The 20,843-nt window shown below is 42.5% G+C and overlaps 1 protein-coding gene across 1 annotated transcript in view; it reads left to right on the top strand.

Moving 5' to 3' along the window:
* LOC123729587 (inactive dipeptidyl peptidase 10-like) overlaps nucleotides 1-20,843 on the top strand; it is a 207,426-nt gene that overhangs the window by 163,646 nt on the left and 22,937 nt on the right. The window contains exons 10-15 of the mRNA XM_045704877.1: nucleotides 7,892-7,989; nucleotides 8,115-8,238; nucleotides 8,342-8,380; nucleotides 8,661-8,768; nucleotides 9,188-9,279; nucleotides 10,746-10,793. Coding sequence (XP_045560833.1) covers nucleotides 7,892-7,989; nucleotides 8,115-8,238; nucleotides 8,342-8,380; nucleotides 8,661-8,768; nucleotides 9,188-9,279; nucleotides 10,746-10,793 — 509 coding nt within the window. The remainder of the gene's footprint in view (nucleotides 1-7,891; nucleotides 7,990-8,114; nucleotides 8,239-8,341; nucleotides 8,381-8,660; nucleotides 8,769-9,187; nucleotides 9,280-10,745; nucleotides 10,794-20,843) is intronic.

Raw genomic sequence — 20,843 nt, 5'->3', positions numbered from 1 at the left:
GACAGGGAAAGGTTTAAAATATCAGTGAAGACACTTGCTAGTTGGTCAGCCCATGCTCGCAGTACACGTCCTGGTAATCCATCTGGCCCTGTGGCCTTGTGAATGTTTACCTGTCTAAAAGGTCTTACTCACATTGGCTGCGGAGAGCGTGGTCACACAGTCTTCCAGTACAGCTGGTGCTCTCATGCATGTTTCAGTGTTATTTTCTGCGAAGCAGCATAGAAGTAGTTTAGCTCGTCCAGTAGGCTCGTGTCACTGGGCAGCTCTCAGCTGTGCTTCCCTTTGTAGTCTGTAATGGTTTGCAGGCCGTACCACATCTGACGAGCATCAGAGCTGGTGTAATACGACTCGTTCTTAGTCCTGCATTGATGCTTTGCATGTTAGATTGTTCGTCAGAGGGCATAGCTGGGTTTCTTATAAGCTTTCGGGTCTTATAAGTCCCGCTCCTTGAAAGCGGCAGCTCGAGCCTTTAGCTCAGTGTGGATGCTGCCTGTAATCCATGATCTCTGGTTGGGGTATGTACGTACGGTCACTGTGGGGACGACGTCATCGATGCATTTATTGATGAAGCCAATGACAGATGTGGTGTACTCCTCAATGCCATTGGAGGAATCCCGGAACATATTCCAGTCTGTGCTAGCAAAACAGTCCTGTAGCTTAGCATCTGCTTCATCTCCCACTTTTTTATTGATCTCGTCACTGGTGCTTCCTGCTTTAATTTTTGCTTGTAAGCAGGAATCAGGAGGATAGAATTATGGTCAGATTTGCAAATGGAGGGCAAGGGAGAGCTTTCTATGCATCTCTGTGTGTGGAGTATAGGTGGTCCATAGTTATTTTCCCTCTTGTTGCACATGCTGATAGAAATTAGGTAAAACCGATTTAAGTTTCCCTGCATTAAAGTCCCCGGCTACTAGGAGCACTGCCTCTCGGTGAGCGTTTTTTTGTTTGCTTATGGCGGAATACAGCTCATTCAATCCTATCTTGCTGCCAGCCTCTGACTGTGGTGGTATGTAAACAGCTACAAAGAATATAGATGAGAACTCTCTCGGTAGGTAATGTGGTCTGCAGCTTATCATGAGAAACTCTACCTCAGGCAAGCAATGGTGTAACGGTTGTCGTCTGGAATGGAGGACCAAAACGCAGCAGGAATGTGGATGCTCATCTTGTATTTATTTAAAACCAAGAAAACACCAAAATAACAAAAGAAGAACTCACAAACAACAAAACATTCTTGTCAGGCTCACACACGCAAAACAAGAAACAATCTCCCACCAACACTAAACCAAATACATACCCATATATAGGACTCCCAATCAGAGGCAACGTGAAAACACCTGCTTCCAATTGAGAGTCCAACCCCAATAAACCAGACATAGAAATACAAAAGACCAGAGACCACATAGAAATACAAACATAGAACATTACCCAAAAACCTGGAAATAATAAATCAAACGCCCTACTAAATAAACCACCCCCCCGAACCACATAAAACAAATACCCTCTGCCACGTCCTGACCAAACTACAATAACAAATAACCCTTATACTGGTCAGGACGTGACAAATGGCTTGAGACTACCTTAGATATCGTGCACCAGCTGTTGTTTACAAAAATACATAGACCTCCGCCACTTGTCTTACCAGACGCCGCTGTTCTATCCTGCCGGTACATCGTATAACCAGCCAGCTGTATGTTGATATTGTCGTCGTTCAGCCACGACTCTGTGAAGCATAAGATGTTGCAGTTTTTAATGTCCCGTTGGTAGTTTAATCTTCCCATAACTCTGTCCATTTTATTGTTCAAAGATTGCATGTTTGCGAGCAGAATTGAGGTTGAATTGGGGTTTATTCGATCGCCTCGTACTCCTCAGAAGGCCGCCCGCCCCTCGACCTTTCTTTCTCAACCTCCTCTTCACGCAGGTCACTGGGGTCGGGGACTGTTCGTCAGAGTCATGACAGAAGAAAAAAGATTCTGCTAGTCCGTGGTAAGTAATCGCAGTTATGATGTCTAGAAGTTATTTTTGGTCATAAGAGACGGTAGCGGAAACATTATGTACAAAAATATTTACAAAAATAAGTTACAAACAACGCAGATAAACGAACAAAAAAACACAATCGGTTGGGGGCACGTAAAACGTCTGCCTTCGGCTCCGGTGCCATTTTAGACAGGTAGGCTAGTCTCCCAATCCCTGTCGCTGAAAAACATACCCACAGCATGATGCTGCCAAAATCATGCTTCACCATAAGGATGATGCCAAGTTTCCTCCAGACGTGACACTTGGCATTCAGGCCAAATAGTTCAATCTTGGTTTCATCAGACCAGAGAGTTGTGTTTCTCATGGTCTAAGAGTCTTAATGTGCCTTTTGGCAAACTCCAAGCATGCTGTCATGTGCCTTTTACTGAGAAATGTCTTCCTTCTGGCCACTCTACCATAATGGCTTGATTGGTGGAGTGCTGCCGAGATGTTTGTCTTTCTGGAAGGTTCTCCCAACCTCAGTGTTACTCAGTGTTACCATCGGGATCTTGGTCACCTCCCTGACCAAGGCCCTTCTCTCCCGATTGCTCAGTTTGGCTGGGTGGCCAGCTCTCGGAAGAGTCTTGGTGGATCCAAAATTCTTCCATTTAAGATTGATGGATGTCAGAGCAAAAACCAAGCCAAAAACTGTGTTCTTGGGGACCTTCAATGCTGCAGAAATGTTTTGGTACACTTCCCCAGATCTGTGCCTCGACACAGTCCTGGGACGGAGCTCTACGGACAATTCCTTCGACCTCATGGCTTGGTTTTTGCTCTGACATGCACTGTCGACTATGGGACCTTATATAGACAGGTGTTTGCCTTTCCAAATCATGCCCAATCAATTGAATTTACCACAGGTAAATTGTGGCCTCAGATTTCATTTCAATATACGTAGGTATCTATTTAGGTTGTGATATGACGTTGGGATTCTCTGCCTCTAACCATATTACAGGGGCTGAGTCACTGGCTTACTGGTGTTCTTCCTTGCCGTCCATGGGAGGGGTGAGTCACTTGAGTGGGTTGAGTCACTGACGTGGTCTTCCTGTCTGGGTTGGCGCCCCCCCCTTGGGTTGTGCCGTGGCGGAGATCTTTGTGGGCTATACTCGGCCTTGTCTTAGGACGGTAAGTTGGTGGTTGGAGACAGCCCTCTAGTGGTGTGGGGGCTGTGCTTTGGCAAAGTGGGTGGGGTTATATCCTGCCTGTTTGGCCCTGTCCGGGGGTATCATCGGATGGGGCCACAGTGTCTTCTGATCCCTCCTGTCTCAGCCTCCAGTATTTATGCTGCAGTAGTTTATGTGTCGGGGGGCTAGGGTCAGTCTGTTACATCTGGAGTATTTCTCTTGTCTTATCCGGTGTCCTGTGTGAATTTAAATATGCTCTCTCTAATTCTCTCTTTCTCTCTTTCTTTCTTTCTCTCGGAGGACCTGAGCCCTAGGACCATGCCTCAGGACTACCTGGCATGATGACTCCTTGCTGTCCCCAGTCCACCTGGCCATGCTGCTGCTCCAGTTTCAACTGTTCTGCCTGTGGCTATGGAACCCTGACCTGTTCACCGGACGTGCTTGTTGCACCCTCGACAACTACTATGATTATTATTATTATTTGACCATGCTGGTCATTTATGAACATTTTAACATCTTGACCATGTTCTGTTATAATATCCACCCGGAACAGCCAGAAGAGGACTGGCCACCCCTCATAGCCTGGTTCCTCTCTAGGTTTCTTCCTAGGTTTTTGGCCTTTCTAGGGAGTTTTTCCTAGGGAGTTTTTCCTAGCCACCGTGCTTCTTTCACATGCATTGCTTGCTGTTTGGGGTTTTAGGCTGGGTTTCTGTACAGCACTTTGAGATATCAGCTGATGTACGAAGGGCTATATAAATAAATTTGATTTGATGTTGATTCACACATACCATTTTACTATCAACATTGACACAAGGTCAAGTAAAATATATCTAATCAAATATGAAATTAAACAATTTCAACCACCCAATATATTTTGAATAAAGGATGAAAAACATATGTTGATTTAAACAGTGAAAATATGCAAAAATCTCCAAATCTAATACATAATGAAAATGTGACATGGATCTGATGTTACATGTTCAACCTATTTACAACACCACATGACATGAATTGTGTTGGATTGTATGTGAGGTTCTGAGCCATTTTAAGTGGAATTTAACACAATTTGAACCTATACATACTGTAGTTTTGATGATTACGTTGAAATTTCATTGATGTGACAAACTGTTAGTCAGGTTAAGTCATTGTTTGAAAGTTGAGGTTTTAACCTAATTTCAATGTTTTATACGCTGACTGAAATTAAATTAATACAGTACTGGTTGTTGACTTTTGCAAATCCAAAGGTGTTTCAAATATAGACTCAACCTCACTACACGTTGACAAATTACTTTGAAACAACGTTGATCAAATCAGTTTGCGCCCAGGTGGTTATTTGCTCTATTTGTCTCTCTCCCTGGTCATTATATTATTTTAGGTGCTTTATATGAATGCTGGCATTTCAAAACATGACAAATTTATGGCAGAATATTGTAGATAAGGGGATGTATACCACGTACTGTAAATGCCTTCTAGGTATAGAATATGTCCACGGTATGTACCATGTCCATGCTTTTCATGCTCTCAATGGTGGTTGAGCACTTTGAAAATGGTTTCTTGAGAAAACCACTGAAATCTCGGACTGCTTTAAGCTTAGAGGAGCACAAATTCTATTGTAAAGTACAGTATTCAGTACAGTATAACAATAATCCTTATAAGACATTGTTGGAATCGGCTAAACTTTGAACATTGAGATATTAAATAAATGTGTAATACCCTTGTTTGAACTAGGTATTGAGTTTATTCTTGTTTAAACCAAGTATTGAGTTTATTTGTTATAATTAATTGGTATTATATTTAAAAGATGATTTAATTGCTCCTAAACTGTAATGTTGTTAATGCATTATGCTTTTTGAAGAAATATGTATTTAATGTATAAGTGAATAGTTTGGTTTACTTTGAAGTTTAAGTTTTGACCAATAAGGTCGCTTGATAAGTTGTGGCCAATGGGAGTTGACCTGGTTAACGGGAGGCCTGGAAAAAAAGAGAGGGAAAAAGACGTTGATAAGAGGATGGACGTTTTACATTAGGACCATTGGTGAAGAAAAATTATAAAAGAAGACGACAGAACTAGAACAAAACCCATACCTACTAAGACATGAAGGGAAATACCAATTTTATTTGAGAAAAGAGCTGTTATAATTTTGTTAACTTAGTAAAGACTGAAGCTACGGTCTCGTCGTGGAGGTATTTGCCAGCCTTGTGGTTAGCCTAGCATCGTGTGACACCGGGAGATAATTGCTTGGGAAGCTTTTAAAACCTGTTAGGGCTAGGGGGCAGCATTTGCACGTCTGGATAAAAAAAATGTACCCGATTTAATCTGGTTACTAATCCTACCCAGTAACTAGAATATGCATATACTTATTATATATGGATAGAAAACACTCTAAAGTTTCTAAAACTGTTTGAATGGTGTCTGTGAGTATTACAGAACTCATTTGGCAGGCAAAACCCTGAGACATTTTCTGACAGGAAGTGGATACCTGATGTGTTGTATTACCTTTAAACCTATCCCATTGAAAAGCACAGGGGCTGAGGAATATTTTGGCACTTCCTATTGCTTCCACTAGATGTCACCAGCCTTTACAAAGTGTTTTGAGTCTTCTGGAGGGAGATCTGACCGAACAAGAGCCATGGAACGATGATGTCCCATTAGACACCTGGCGCGCGAGTTCATGTTGGGTACCCTCGTTCCAATACGTTATAAAAGAGTATGCATTCGTCCACCTTGAATATTATTCATGTTCTGGTTAAAAAGGCCCTAATGATTTATGCTATACAACGTTTGACATGTTTGAACGAACGTAAATATATTTTTTCCCCTCGTTCATGACGAGAAGTCCGGCTGGCTTAGATCATGTGCTAACAAGACGGAGATTTTTGGACATAAATGATGAGCTTTTTTGAACAAAACTACATTCGTTATGGACCTGTGATACCTGGAAGTGACATCTGATGAAGAGAATCAAAGGTAATGGATTATTTACATAGTATTTTCGATTTTAGATCTCCCCAACATGACGTCTAGTCTGTATCGCAACGCGTATTTTTCTGGGCGCAGTGCTCAGATTATTGCAAAGTGTGATTTCCCAGTAAGGTTATTTTTAAATCTGGCAAGTTGATTGCGTTCAAGAGATGTAAATCTATAATTCTTTAAATGACAATATAATATTTTACCAATGTTTTCTAATTTTAATTATTTAATTTGTGACGCTGACTGCCGGTTATTGGAGGGAAACGATTTCCTCAACATCAATGCCATAGTAAAACGCTGTTTTTGGATATAAATATGAACTTGATAGAACTAAAAATGCATGCATTGTCTAACATAATGTCCTAGGAGTGTCATCTGATGGAGATTGTAAAAGGTTAGTGCATCATTTTAGCTGGTTTTATGGTTTTGGTGACCCTGTCTTTGAATCGACAAAACATTACACACAACTCTTGTAAATGTACTGTCCTAACATACTCAAAATTTATGCTTTCGCCGTAAAACCTTTTTGAAATCGTAAAACGTGGTTAGATTAAGGAGATGTTTATCTTTCAAAGGGTGTAAAATAGTTGTATGTTTGAAAAATTTGAATTTTGACATTTATTTGGATTCAAATTTGCCGCTCTTGAAATGCACCTGCTGTTGATGGAGTGCACCACGGGTGGCACGCTAGCGTCCCACCTAGCCCATAGAGGTTAACAAGTTCATGTTCCCATGGGATATCGGTTACGGCTAAGGAGTATTGTCTGTATGGGTAGCTGTGCTTGCCTTGGACTTTGTGAGGAAACCTGCATGGAACTGCCATACTTCGCTGAGGGTATATCTACTAAGTAGTGAGTAACCACAACGTGAGCTGCTTCTGGATATTTTTGGGTGTCCTCATTTTTTTTTTAGCTCCAATGCACGCCAACGGTTTATTTAAGCAAACTTGAAATAATTTGGACACGGGTTGTGCACGACTCATTGGGGTTTATTATTTTTTATTTCTTTTGATGTTGTGTCTGAAAATGTGTTTGAAAATGTTTTAATACACATATGGAACCTTATGTATGTTGCCTTGGTGGAGTCATTAATTGGTTCAATTTAATTTAATGCATGGGATAGTTTATCCTTATTCAATAACAGAAACCTATAATCATTTAATCTGAAGTTAATACCCTATTGTCATAACCCTTGATAGTTTACAATAGGAATTCTTATCGGAGATGTCCTTCTCACCTAACATCCCATGCTGTTGAGATACTCTACATAAGTTAATATTGTAAGAGTCATATTCGAGCTTGGTGAGAGGGTTACAAATGATAGAGAAGAAGCCTAGAATAGAAGGGTGAAAGAGACTGGTTTTTATGTCAGAAGTAAAGGGTTCTCTGTAGGAAGACTTTGGAATGTGTTGGGTGGAAGGGAGGAGAGCAACAGGTTGAGATAGGGGAGACAGATGGACATCTGTGGACTAGGGGAAGGAGGGGTTGAGGTCAGGAGGTGAGGTCAGTTCCCCTTTAAGTGACTAATCAGGGTTTAGTATCTGGTTACCTTCTTCCTGATGAACCATAAAATGTAAGGATTGGAGAGAAGGAGGAGTGTCTTAAGTGGGATGTATATAACTGTGATAGTGAGAAATGGTTTTCTGTCTGAATACAGCTGTGTCAACCCTTTGGGAAGAATTAAACTTGGTTAAAGCTTCTCTAGTGTCCGTGAGTTATTTACTCTGAAATATAAGAACCTAACAATGTGTAATAGTGCATGTGAATTTTCTATTGTGATTTAGGTGGGGAAGGTCAATCCCACAGTTAAACTTTACGTTGTCACCTTGGATGGGGGATCCCAGACAACTGAACTGCGACCTCCCAATAGCTTTGAGAAAAGGTAACTGTCTAACACTGTTCACTTGTACACTGAAAAGAACAACAATAAATAAAAAATGCAACTCCAATACAACGTGTAATTTAGAATTTGCTACATGAAACGTTGTTTCTTGTCTTTCCCCTTAGTGACTACTACATTACCATGGTAAAATGGGTCACAGAGGAGAAGATCGCGGTGCGCTGGTTGAACCGAGCCCAGAACACCTCCATACTTTCTCTATGTGAGGTCGCTATGGGGGCGTGTGTAAAGGTTTGCATACACGTTACTGTCTTTGCACTGTGAGAGGTCAGATGGGTTGTCCATGTCAGTTAATGGCTTGAAAAGCACAGTCACACATACCCTTCCTCCTCAGAAACATGTGATGACATCAGAGAAGTGGCTTGATTGTCAGGTAAGCCTGCATAAGGTTCATTATATAGTTATTACACGGGTATTTCACAATTTCAGTGCAATCCATAGAAAATGTTATGTTTTCTTTAGCTCCCTATTGTATAATACTTTTTTCACTGGAAAGGGATACAGGGGAAGTACCATTTCAACTGTGCAATGCCTTATCCAGTTGTTTGTCTCAGTTTTTGGGCCTAACTAACAAATCCAGAAAATCTGCCTATTAAATGTAAGACTTTTTAGTTGTTGGTCTGACCAGTTGTTTACACTCGTTTTTCCTCCAGAATGAAGAGCCAGTGTTTTCCAAGGATGGGAATACATTCTTCCTAACCATGCCAATAAGACATGGCGAACAAGGGTCATTCCACCATATCGCCATGATATCTGACCAGGTAGGATGCTCAGCTGTCATAGTTGTGGTAATATAGGAAGTCAAATCATTTACGCAATTAGGTTAGGTTTTGTTATTCAATGAAAGGTTATGTTGCGTCTAGAGTGTAGCTGCAGTTGATGTTAAGTCTATGTAACAGTGTAGGTTCCGTCCCTCTCTTCGCCCCAACCTGGGCTCGAACCAGGGACCCTTGCACACATCAACAACTGACACCACGAAGCATCGTTACCCATCGCGCCACAAAAAGCCACGGCCCTTGCAACGCAAGGGGCAACCCTACTTCAAGTCTCAGAGCGAGTGACGTCACCGATTGAAACGCAATTAGCGCGCACCACCGCTAACTAACTAGCCATTTCACATCGGTTACATCTACAATGGCGTTTCTTTTATTTTTTATTTTTTTATCTCGTGTCTGCCCAGTTCAATGGTGATGAGGTCAACATGCGCCACCTGACCTCTGGTAACTGGGAGGTATCTCAGATCCTGGAGTATGATGAGAGAGCAGTTACAGTGTGAGTGACATGCAGTGCATTCGGAAAGTATTCAGACCCCATTACTTTTTTCACATTTTGTTACGTTACAGCCTTGTTCAAAAATGTATTGTGGCTGGGCCACTCAAGTACATTCAGACTTATCCCGAAGCCACTCCTGCATTGTCTTGGCTGTGTAATTAGGGTCGTTGTCCTGTTGGAAGGTGCAACTTCACCCCAGCCTGAGGTCCTGAGCACTCTGGAGCAGGTTTTCATCAAAGATCTCTCTGTACTTTGCTCTGTTCATCTATCCCTCGATCCTGACTAGTCTCCCAGTCCCTGCTGTTGAAAAACATCCCCACAGCATGATGCTGCCAAAATCCTGCTTGACCGTAGGGAAGATGCCAGGTTTCCTCCAGACGTGACACTTGGCATTCAGGCCAAAGAGTTCAATCTTGGTTTCATCGGACCAGAGAGTCTTGTTTCTGATGGTATGAGAGTCTTAATGTGCCTTTTGGCAAACTCCAAGCGGACTGTCATGTGCCTTTTACTGAGGAGTGGCTTCCGTCTGGCCACTCTACCATAAAGGCTTGATTGGTGGAGTGCTGCCGAGATGTTTGTCCTTTTGGAAGGTTCTCCCATCTTCACAGAGTCATTCTAGTGCTCTGTCAGTGTGACCATCTGGTTCTTGGTCACCTCCCTGATTGCTCAGTTTGGCTGGGTGGCCAGCTCTCGGAAGAGTCTTGGTGGTTCCAAACTTCTTCCATTTAAGAATGATGGAGGCCACTGTGTTCGTGGGGACCTTCAATGCAGCAGAAATGTTTTGGTACCCATCCCCAGATCTGTGCCTCAACACAATCCTGTGTCGGAGCACTATGGACAATTCCTTCAACCTCATGGCTTGGTTTTTGCTATGACATGCACTGTCAACTGTGGGATCTTATATAGATGGGTGTGTGCCTTTCCAAATCATGCCCAATCAATTGAATTTACCACAGGTGGACTCCAATCAAGTTGTAGAAACATCTCAAAGATGATCAATGGAAAAGGATCCACCTGAGCTCAATTTCGAATCCATAGCAAAGGGTCTGAATACTTAAGTCATTATGGGGTATTATGTGTAGATTGCTGAGATAATAATGATATTGTATCCATGTTAGAATAAGGCTGTAACGTAACAATATATACAAAAAGTTAAGGGGTCTGAATATGTTCTGAAGGCCATACTCTGACATAAGGTGGCAAAATTCCATTAACTTTCCCAAGTTCTCAGGTTTTCCAGAAATCCCACCTGGAACATTCGCAGAATCAGGAGGGAATAAGCAGGAAATCCAGAATCCCCCAACCAAGATTTTTGGAAAACTTGATAATTTTGGGAAAGTTTCCAGGAATTTACAACCTTACTCTGACATGATATGCCTTCGATGTAGAGCTGAATTCATTTGCAATATAATATTCAGGAAAGTCATACCAACGTTAACATAATATTTTGTTATGTCTTTCTCTAGTTACTTCCTTAGCACAGAAGATGGTTCAACCCAAAGACAACTCTACAGGTACTGTATACATGCATTTAAAGGGGAACTGAACACAATAACAACTTCTGGTTGAAAACAGTCTATGGGTCATCGATATTAGTCAGAAACATTTATTCCATTGCCAAAATGTACTACAAAGTGTTAGTAGGATAGTTTTGGTCATAAAGTCAGTATATTCCAAACTTGAATTTTGTGAGATTTGTTTAACCTCTTGGGGCTAGGTGGGACGCTAGCGTGCCACCTGTGGTGCACTCCATCAACAGCAGGTGCATTTCAAGAGCGGCAAATTTGAATCCAAATAAATGTCAAAATTCAAATTTTTCAAAAATACAACTATGTTACACCATTTGAAAGATAAACATCTCCTTAATCTAACCACGTTTTACGATTTCAAAAAGGTTTTACGGCGAAAGCATACATTTAGAGTATGTTAGGACAGTACATTTACAAGAGTTGTGTGTAATGTTTTGTCAAGTCAAAGACAGGGTCACCAAAACCATAAAACCAGCTAAAATGATACACTAACCTTTTACAATCTCCATCAGATGACACTCCTAGGACATTATGTTAGACAATGCATGCATTTTTAGTTCTATCAAGTTCATATTTATATACAAAAACAGCGTTTTACTATGGCATTGATGTTGAGGAAATCGTTTCCCTCCAATAACCGGCAGTCAAGTCAGCGTCACAAATTAAATAATTAAAATTAGAAAACATTGGTAAAATATTATATTGTCATTTAAAGAATTATAGATTTACATCTTTTGAACGCAATCAACTTGCCAGATTTAAAAATAACCTTACTGGGAAATCACACTTTGCAATAATCTGAGCACTGTGCCCAGAAAAATACGCGTTGCGATACAGACTAGACGTCATGTTGGGGAGATCTAAAATCGAAAATACTATGTAAATAATCCATTACCTTTGATTCTCTTCATCAGATGTCACTTCCAGGTATCACAGGTCCATAACGAATGTAGTTTTGTTCAAAAAAGCTCATCATTTATGTCCAAAAATCTCCGTCTCGTTAGCACATGATGTAAGCCAGCCGGACTTCTCGTCATGAACGAGGGGAAAAAATATATTTCCGTTCGTTCAAACATGTCAAACGTTGTATAGCATAAATCATTAGGGCCTTTTTTAACCAGAACATGAATAATATTCAAGGTGGACGAATGCATAGCCTTTTATAACGTATTGGAACGAGGGTACCCAACATGAAGTAGCGCGCCAGGTGTCTAATGGGACATCACCGTTCCATGGCTCTTGTTCGGTCAGATCTCCCTCCAGAAGACTCAAAACACTTTGTAAAGGCTGGTGACATCTAGTGGAAGCAATAGGAAGTGCCAAAATATTCCTAAACCCCTGTGTTTTTCAATGGGATAGGTTTAAAGTCAATACAACACATCAGGTATCCACTTCCTGTCAGAAAATGTCTCAGGGTTTTGCCTGCCAAATGAGTTCTGTTATACTCACAGACACCATTCAAACAGTTTTGGAAACTTTAGAGTGTTTTCTATCCATATATAATAAGTATATGCATATTCTAGTTACTGGGTAGGATTAGTAACCAGATTAAATCGGGTACATTTTTTTTATCCAGACGTGCAAATGCTGCCCCCTAGACCCAACAGGTTAACTGAGTTCATCACGACTTACATGGGGTTGGGTTTGGATTTCGGTCATACCCACTTGCCCACTAACACAGGATTGTAACGCCTAGGGAGAATTGTCATGCACGGTTAAACAGTTGTGGTGGTGCGCTCTATCCAATTGTAGCCTATGGCTGAACACATACAGTTGAAGTCGGAAGTTTCCATACACTTAGGTTGTATTCATTAAAACTCGTTTTTCAACCACTTCACAAATTTCTTGTTAACCTCCCTGGGCAAGGTGGGACGTTTGCGTCCCACCTAGTCAACAGCCAGTGGAATCGCGTGGCGCAAAATACAAATACCTCAAATGCTATAACTTCAATTTCTCAAACATATGACTATTTTACACCATTTTAAAGACAAGACTCTCGTTAATCTAACCACATTGTCCGATTTCAAAAAGGCTTTACAGCGAAAGCAAAACATTAGATTATGTCAGGAGAGTACCCTGCCAAAAATAATCACACAGCCATTTTCAAAGCAAGCATATATGTCACAAAAACCAAAACCACAGCTAAATGCAGCACTAACCTTTGATCTTCATCAGATGACACTCCTAGGACATTATGTTATACAATACATGCATGTTTTGTTCAATCAAGTTCATATTTATATCAAAAACAGATTTTTACATTAGCATGTGATGTTCAGAACTAGCATACCCACCGCAAACTTCCGGTGAATTTACTAAATTACTCATGATTAACGTTCACAAAATACATAACAATTATTTTAAGAATTATAGATACAGAACTCCTTTATGCAATCGCGGTGTCAGATTATAAAATAGCTTTTCGGCGAAAGCACATTTTGCAATATTCTGAGTACATAGCCCGGCCATCACGGCTAGCTAATTTGACACCCACCAAGTTTGGCCCTCACCAAACTGAGATTTATTATAAGAAAAATTGGATTACCTTTGCTGTTCTTCGTCAGAATGCACTCCCAGGACTTCTACTTCAACAACAAATGTTGTTTTGGTTCCAAATAATCCATAGTTATATTCAAATACCTCCGTTTTGTTTGTGCGTTCAGGTCAGTATCCGAAGGGTGACGCACGAGTGCATTTCGTGACAAAAAAATGTCAAAATATTCCATTACCGTACTTCGAAGCATGTCAAACGCTGTTTAAAATCAATGTTTATGCTATTTTTCTCATAAAATAGCGATAATATTCCAACCGGGCGATGTTGTATTCATTCAAAGGCTGAAAGAAAAAAATGGAGAATTCACATGAACGCGCATCTCCAGTGTCACTGTTCTCAGCCTGACCACTCACAAAATCTCCTGCTGTTTTTCGCCCAGAGACTGGAGAGACGTCATTCCACTTTCTGGCGCCTTCTGAGAGCCAATGGATGCCTTAGAAAATGTCACGTTACAGCAGAGATGCTGTATTTTTGATAGAGATGCCACAGAAGGAGAACAAATTGTCAGACAGGGCCTGCCATATGAGTTCTGTTATACTCACAGACACCATTCAAACAGTTTTAGAAACTTTAGAGTGTTTTCTATCCAAATCTACTAATTATATGCATATTCTCGTTTCTGGGCAAGAGTAGTAACCAGTTTAAATTGGGTACGCTTTTTATCCGGTCGTGCAAATACTGCCCCCTAGCCCCAACAGGTTTTAACAAACTATAGTTTTGGCAAGTCGGTTAGGACATCTACTTTGTGCATGACACAAGTCATTTTTCCAACAATTGTTTACAAACAGATTATTGCACTTATAATTCACTGTATCACAATTCCAGTGGGTCAGAAGTTCACATACACTAAGTTGACTGTGTCTTTAAACAGCTTGGAAAATTCCAGAAAATGATGCCATGGCTTTAGGAGCTTCTGATAGGCTAATTGACATAATTTGAGTCAATTGGAGGTGTACCTGTGGATGTATTTCAAGGCCTACCTTCAAACTCAGTGCTTCTTTGCTTGACATTGGAAAATCAAAAGAAAACAGGCAAGACCTCAGGAAAATAATTGTAGCCCTCCACAAGTCTGGTTCATCCTTGGGAGCAATTTCCAAACCCCTGAAGGTACCACGTTCATCTGTACAAACAATAGTACGCAAGTATAAACATCATGGAACCACGCAGCCGCCATACCACTGAGGAAGGAGACGTGTTCTGTCTCCGAGAGATGAACGTACTTTGGTGCGAAAAGTGCAAATCAATCCCAGAACAACAGCAAAGGACCTTGTGAAGAAGCTGGAGCAAATAGGTACAAATGATCCATATCCACAGTAAAACAAGTCCTATATCAACATAACCTGAAATGCCACTCAGCAAGGAAGAAACCACTGCTCCAAAACTGCCAAAAGAAAAGCCCGACTACGGTTTGCAACTGCACATGGGGACAAAGATCGTCCTTTTTGGAGAAATGTTCTCTGTTCTGATGAAACAAAAATAGAACTGTTTGGCCTTAATGACCATTGTTATGTTTGGAGGAAAAAGACGAAGAACACCATCCCAACTGTGAAGCACGGGGGTGGCAGCATCATGTTGTGGGGGTGTTTTGCTGCAGGAGGGACCAGTGCACTCACAAAATAGATGGCATCATGAAGTAGAAAAATGATGTGTATATATTGAAGAAACATCTCAAGACATCAGTCAGGAAGTTAAAGCTTGGTAGCAAGTGGGTCTTCCAAATGGATTATGACCCCAAGCATACTTCCGAAGTTGTGGCAAAATGGCTTAAGGACAACAAAGTCAATGTATTGGAGTGGCCATCACAAAGCCCTGACCTCAATCCTATAGAACATTTGTGGGCAGAACTGCAAAAGCGTGTGCGAGCAAGCTGTCCTTGAGTAGGCTGTCCTTGTGAATAAGAATTTGTTCTTAACTGACTTGCCTAGTTAAATAAAGGTTAAATAAAAAATTAAAAAATGTACCTTTAGGATATATTGGCACAAATATTGTTATGCCTGAGACTAAGTCGAGGACCGGCAAACCATGACAATATATCCTCCAAACACTGGCTTCGATGGCATTATCACTTTCATACAACGGGCTACCAACATATTCAAATATCTATTAACATACAGTAACAGTCAAAAGTTTGGACACACTTACTCATTCCAGTGTTTTTCTTTATTTTTTACTATTTTCTACAATGTAGAATAATAGTGAACACACCAAAACTATGAAATGACAAGTGACCCGATTCAGGAAACTAGGCGTATGTCGCAAGTCACGACTTCACAGATTTTCGAGCCACTTGAACGTAAAAAAATATGTTTTTATCAAAATGCGTTTTTTTGGCAGAAATGCCTTCTCGAACATGTGAACTTTCATGTGCCTTATTAACAAATTTGTATGCGGTCTGTAAATAGGAATAAAATTGTTAAATTACGAGCCTTGTTGGTTAAGCCACAACAAAGGTAGCAACCTTCGCCTGAGTGCTCTGGACCTCACCAAGCCGCACTGACTCTTGACACAATGCTTGCTTAACCCAGAAGCACCAATGTGTCAGAGGAAACACTAACCTGGCGATTGTGTCAGTGTGCATTGTGCCCAGCCCGCCACAGGAGTCGATAGAGCACGATGGGACAGGGACAACCTGGCCAGATGATGCTGGGCCAATTGTGCACCGCCTCATGGGTCTCCCAGTCACAGCCTGCTGCAACACAGCCTGGGATTGAACCAGAATCTGTAGTGACGCAGCTAGCACTGCAATGTAGTGTCTTAGACCACTGCGCCACTCAGGAGGCCCTAGCTGGCAATGTTCTTATCCCTTGCTTGCTAACTATGGCTAATTTACAATCACGTCAAACAGTGTTGCCAGAATAACAACAAAATAGCTGATTTTTTTATTTGTTTTAGCTGTTTTCTAGTGACATTTATTTGGATACATTCATAACAAAGTGATCCTGCCATAGAAAATGTGATCTCTCGTCAGGACACTGTGGTTCAAAGGAGCTAGCCAACAACACAGCTAACACAATCACTTCACACTGAAGCTGGAAAGACTGAAACTAGCTGCATTTCTTTTCATTTGACCTGTTATCTATTGATATTTCTTTGTATACAATATATTCTGAAAGTATTCAGACCCCTTGACTTTTTCAACATTTTGTTATGTTACAGCCTTATTCTAAACATTGATTGAATTGCCCCCCCCCCATCAATATACACACAATACCCCATAATGACAAAGCAAAAACAGGTTTTTAGAAAAAATGGAAATATTACATTAACATAAGCATTCAGACCCTTTACTCAGTACTTTTTTGAAGCACCTTTGACAGCGATTACAACACCGAGTCTTCTCGCTACAAGCTTGGCACACCTGTATTTGAGGAGTTTCTCCCTTTCCTCTCTGCAGATTCTCTCAAGCTCTTTCAGGTTGGATGGGGAGCGTTGCTGCACAGCTATTTTCAGGTCTCTCCAGAGATGTTCGATCGGGTTCAAGTCCGGGCTCTGGCTGGGCAACTCAAGGACATTCAGAGACTTGTCCCAAAGCCACTCCTGTGTTGTCTTGGCTTTGTGCTTATGGTTATTGTCATGTTGGAAGTTGAACCTTCACCCCAATCTGAAGTCCTGAGTGCCCTGGAGCAGGTTTTCATCAAGGCTCTGTCTGTACTTTGCTCTATTCATCTTTCCCTCAATCCTTGCTAGTCTCCCAGTCCCTGCCGCTGAAAAACATACCCACAGCATGATGCTGCCAATACCATGCTTCACCATAGGTTTCTTCCACGTGACACTTGGCATTCAGTCCAAAGAGTTCAATATTGGTCTCATCAAACCAGAGAATCTTGTTTCTTATGGTCTGAGAGTCCTTTAGGTGCCTTTTGGCCATCTCCAAGCGGACTGTCATGTGCCTTTTATTGAGGAGTGGCTTCCATTTGGCCACTGTACCATAAAGGCCTGATTGGTGGAGTGCTGTAGAGATGATTGTCCTTCTGGAAGGTTCTCCCATCTCTACAGAGGAACACTGGAGCTGTGTCAAAGTGGCCATCCGTTTTTTGTTCACCTCCCTGACCAAGGCCCTTTTCCCCCGATTGCTCAGTTTGGCCGTGCGGCCAACTCTAGCAAGAGTCTTATTAGTTCCAAACTTCTTCCATTTAAGAATAATGGAGGCCACTGTGTTCTTGGGGACCTTCAATGCTGAAAAACATTTTTAGTACCCTTCCCCAGATCTGTGCCTTGACACAATCCTGTCTTGGAGCTCGACAAACAATTCCTTCAACCTCATGGCTTGATTTTTTTCTCTGACATGCACTTTCAACTGTGGGACCTTATATAGACAGGTGTGTGCTTTTCTAAAGCATGTCCAATGAATTTAATTTACCACAGGTGGACTCCAATCAAGTTGTAGAAACATCTCAAGGATGATCAATGGAAACTGGATGCACCTGAGCTCAGTTCTGAGTCATGTAGCAAAAAGGTCTGAATACTTATGTAAATAAAGTATTTCTGTTTTTATTTGTAATACATTTGCAAACTTTTCTAAAAACCTGTTTTTGCCTTGTTGTTATGGGGTATTGTGTATAGATTGATGAGGACATATTTTTATTTAAACCATTTTAGAATACGGCTGTAACGTAACAAAAAGTGGAAAAAGTCAAGGGGTCTGAATACTTTATGAATGCACTTTATATCCATAAAATTATGCCGATTCATGATTTCGACTGGCTGAGAAACGCTGTCTGCCTGTCGGTCTCTCATCCCGTCTCCTGACACTTTCATTACTATCCGACAGCAAATATCGGAGAGACAACAGCAAGGTTTATACAAATCTCCGCTGTTGAAAACAACATTTTAGTGTGAAAGGAATGTGAGATAATGTGTAGATGCTGTTTATGGTGGAGATCAACTTCATAAATGGCCTGGCTGGGCTGATGAGACAGTGGATTGCGCAGTCAGATGGAACAGAGTAAATAGGCATTTTAACGTCATAGATTTGGCCAGTGGAAACTTGTGGAGAAGACACTGGCTGGAATGCGGTTTTAACCAATCAGCATTCAGGATTAGACCCACCCGTTGTATAATTAGGTGCAGGAACACTATAATACTTTCATAACCCCGGTTCTCTGAGAATATGAGTGAGATGTGTAACTATGGTTAATTGCATCACAAGTGATTCAGTACGGAAAGTACCAGTCACACAACGTCTGGCGGAGACAGACAGCTCGAGTGGTGAGGTGAGCACTTGCGGCCAAGTTTCAGCCCCCTGTAGACACAACCAGATTTTTGCTAAAATATCTTGGTACTGGGTAAAGTTCATGATGCCGCATTGAGTTCTTTTCTGCTCAGGCATTCTCATTTCGACACCAAACCCACCACTGGTGTGCGTGGCCAAAGAGCTATATTTTCATGTTATCTGACCAAAGCACCAGTTACAATCCAAGTGCCAATGTCGTTTAGCAAACTCCAGCGGTTTACATTTGTTGGATGACATGAAAATAGAGCTCTTTGGCCACGCACACCAGTGGTGGGTTTGGCGTCTAAATGAAAATGCATACGCAGAACAGAAACCCATACCTAATGTGAAATATGATGGTGGATCTTTGATGTTATGGGGCTATTTTGCTTCACTGGTACTGGGGCCCTTGTTAATGTCAACGGCATCATGAACTTTAGCCAAAAACCTGTTTGCCTCTGCCAGGAGGCTGAAACTTAGCCGCAGGTGGATCTTCCAACAAGACTGTAACCCCAAGCACACATCAAAATCCACAAATAAATTGTTAATTGGCTGCAAAATCAACATTTTGCAATGGCCATCTCAGTCTCCGGACTTGAAACCCATTAAAAACCTGTGTTATGAATTGAAGAGGGCACAGACCAAGGCCATCGAGGAAGGATTCTGCATGGAGGAATGGTTTAAGATCGCTCCCAGGTTCAGTGTCATTATCCTTGCGAGGTGAGGTATTGAAAGGTATTGCAAAGAGGGGTGTCAACAATTTTTGAGAAAAAAACATTATTACTTCCTAAACACAGTCTCTTTCTCTGAGCAATTGTATTAGTATAAAATAATATAATATGTGCATTCAATAAAACTCAGTATTTGAATTATTTATTGTATACAGTAATTTTTTTCTCATCTTTATCAAGGTTGTTAATAATTTTGGACCCCACTGTATTACAGCATTGTCCAGCAGTAGAGCCCCATAGCAAACCCTGAACAGGGCCACCGCTAGGAGACTGGGCATAAGCGACATACCATACGTTGTAACGATCGTCGTCGGGTGATGAGGAAGCGGACCAAAGCGCAGCTGGGAGCGAACACATGTTTATTCTTCACACTGAAATAAACACGTACACAAAACCAAGAAAATGCCGATACGTTAACTGCTCAAAACACAAAGAGGCAACACCCCACAAACAGCGTGGGGGAAAAAAGGAACTTAAATGTGATCCCAATCAGAGACAACTAGCGACAGCTGTCTCTGATTGGGAATCGACAGAACCCAACATAGAAATAAACCCCATAGAGCCAACACAAGGCTATAACGCAAACATAGAAAACAAACCCAGGAAAAATACCCAACATGACACACCCTGACCCAAAATACCCGAGTTCACCTGGTCAGGGCGTGACAGTACCCCTCCCCAACGGTGCGTACTCCCGGCGCACCACTCACCCTCGGTGGAGGCTCTGGCCCCGGGCGTGTTCTTTCCCCCGCCTCCACCTTAGCCCTACCCCTCTGGCCCGGACTGGACCACTGTGGAGCGGCATGCTCAGGCTCCGGAGCGGAGCCGTCGACCGGAACAGGATTGGGCACCGGTGGACCGGACACGGGCCGTGCCAGACTGGGAACACGCACCACTGGCTTGGTGCGGGCAGCAGGAACGGGCTGGGCCGGACTGGGGACACGCACCACTGACTTGGTGCGGGGAGCAGGGACGGGCCGGACAGGACTGTGGACACGCACCGTGGGCTTGGTGCGGGGAGCAGGGACGGGCCAGACAGGACTGTGGACACGCACCGTGGGCTTGGTGCGGGGAGCAGGGACGGGCCGGGCCGGACTGGGAACACGCACCACTGGCTTGGTGCGGGGAGCAGGAACGGGCCGGGCCGGACTGGGGACACGCACCACTGACTTGGTGCGGGGAGCAGGGACGGGCCGGACAGGACTCTGGACACGCACCGTGGGCTTGGTGCGGGGAGCAGTGACGGGCCGGACAGGACTGTGGACACGCACCGTGGGCTTGGTTGCGGGGAGCAGGAACGGGCCGGGCCGGACTGGGGACACGCACCACTGACTTGGTGCGGGGAACAGGGACGGGCCAGACAGGACTGTGAACACGCACTGGTGAACTGAAGCGTGGAGCCGGTTTAGCCACTCGTCCTGGCTGGATGCCCATCCTAGCACGGCATGGGCTGGGCATGTCCACCGGACGCACCGGGCTGTGCGGGCGCACTGGCGACACAGCGCGCAACTCCGCATCCCATGGCTTGGTGCAGGGAG

This window comes from Salmo salar, chromosome ssa21 (assembly GCF_905237065.1).
Source record: "Salmo salar chromosome ssa21, Ssal_v3.1, whole genome shotgun sequence".
Taxonomy (NCBI): domain Eukaryota; kingdom Metazoa; phylum Chordata; class Actinopteri; order Salmoniformes; family Salmonidae; genus Salmo; species Salmo salar.
This window is presented reverse-complemented; position numbering and strand designations above follow the sequence as displayed.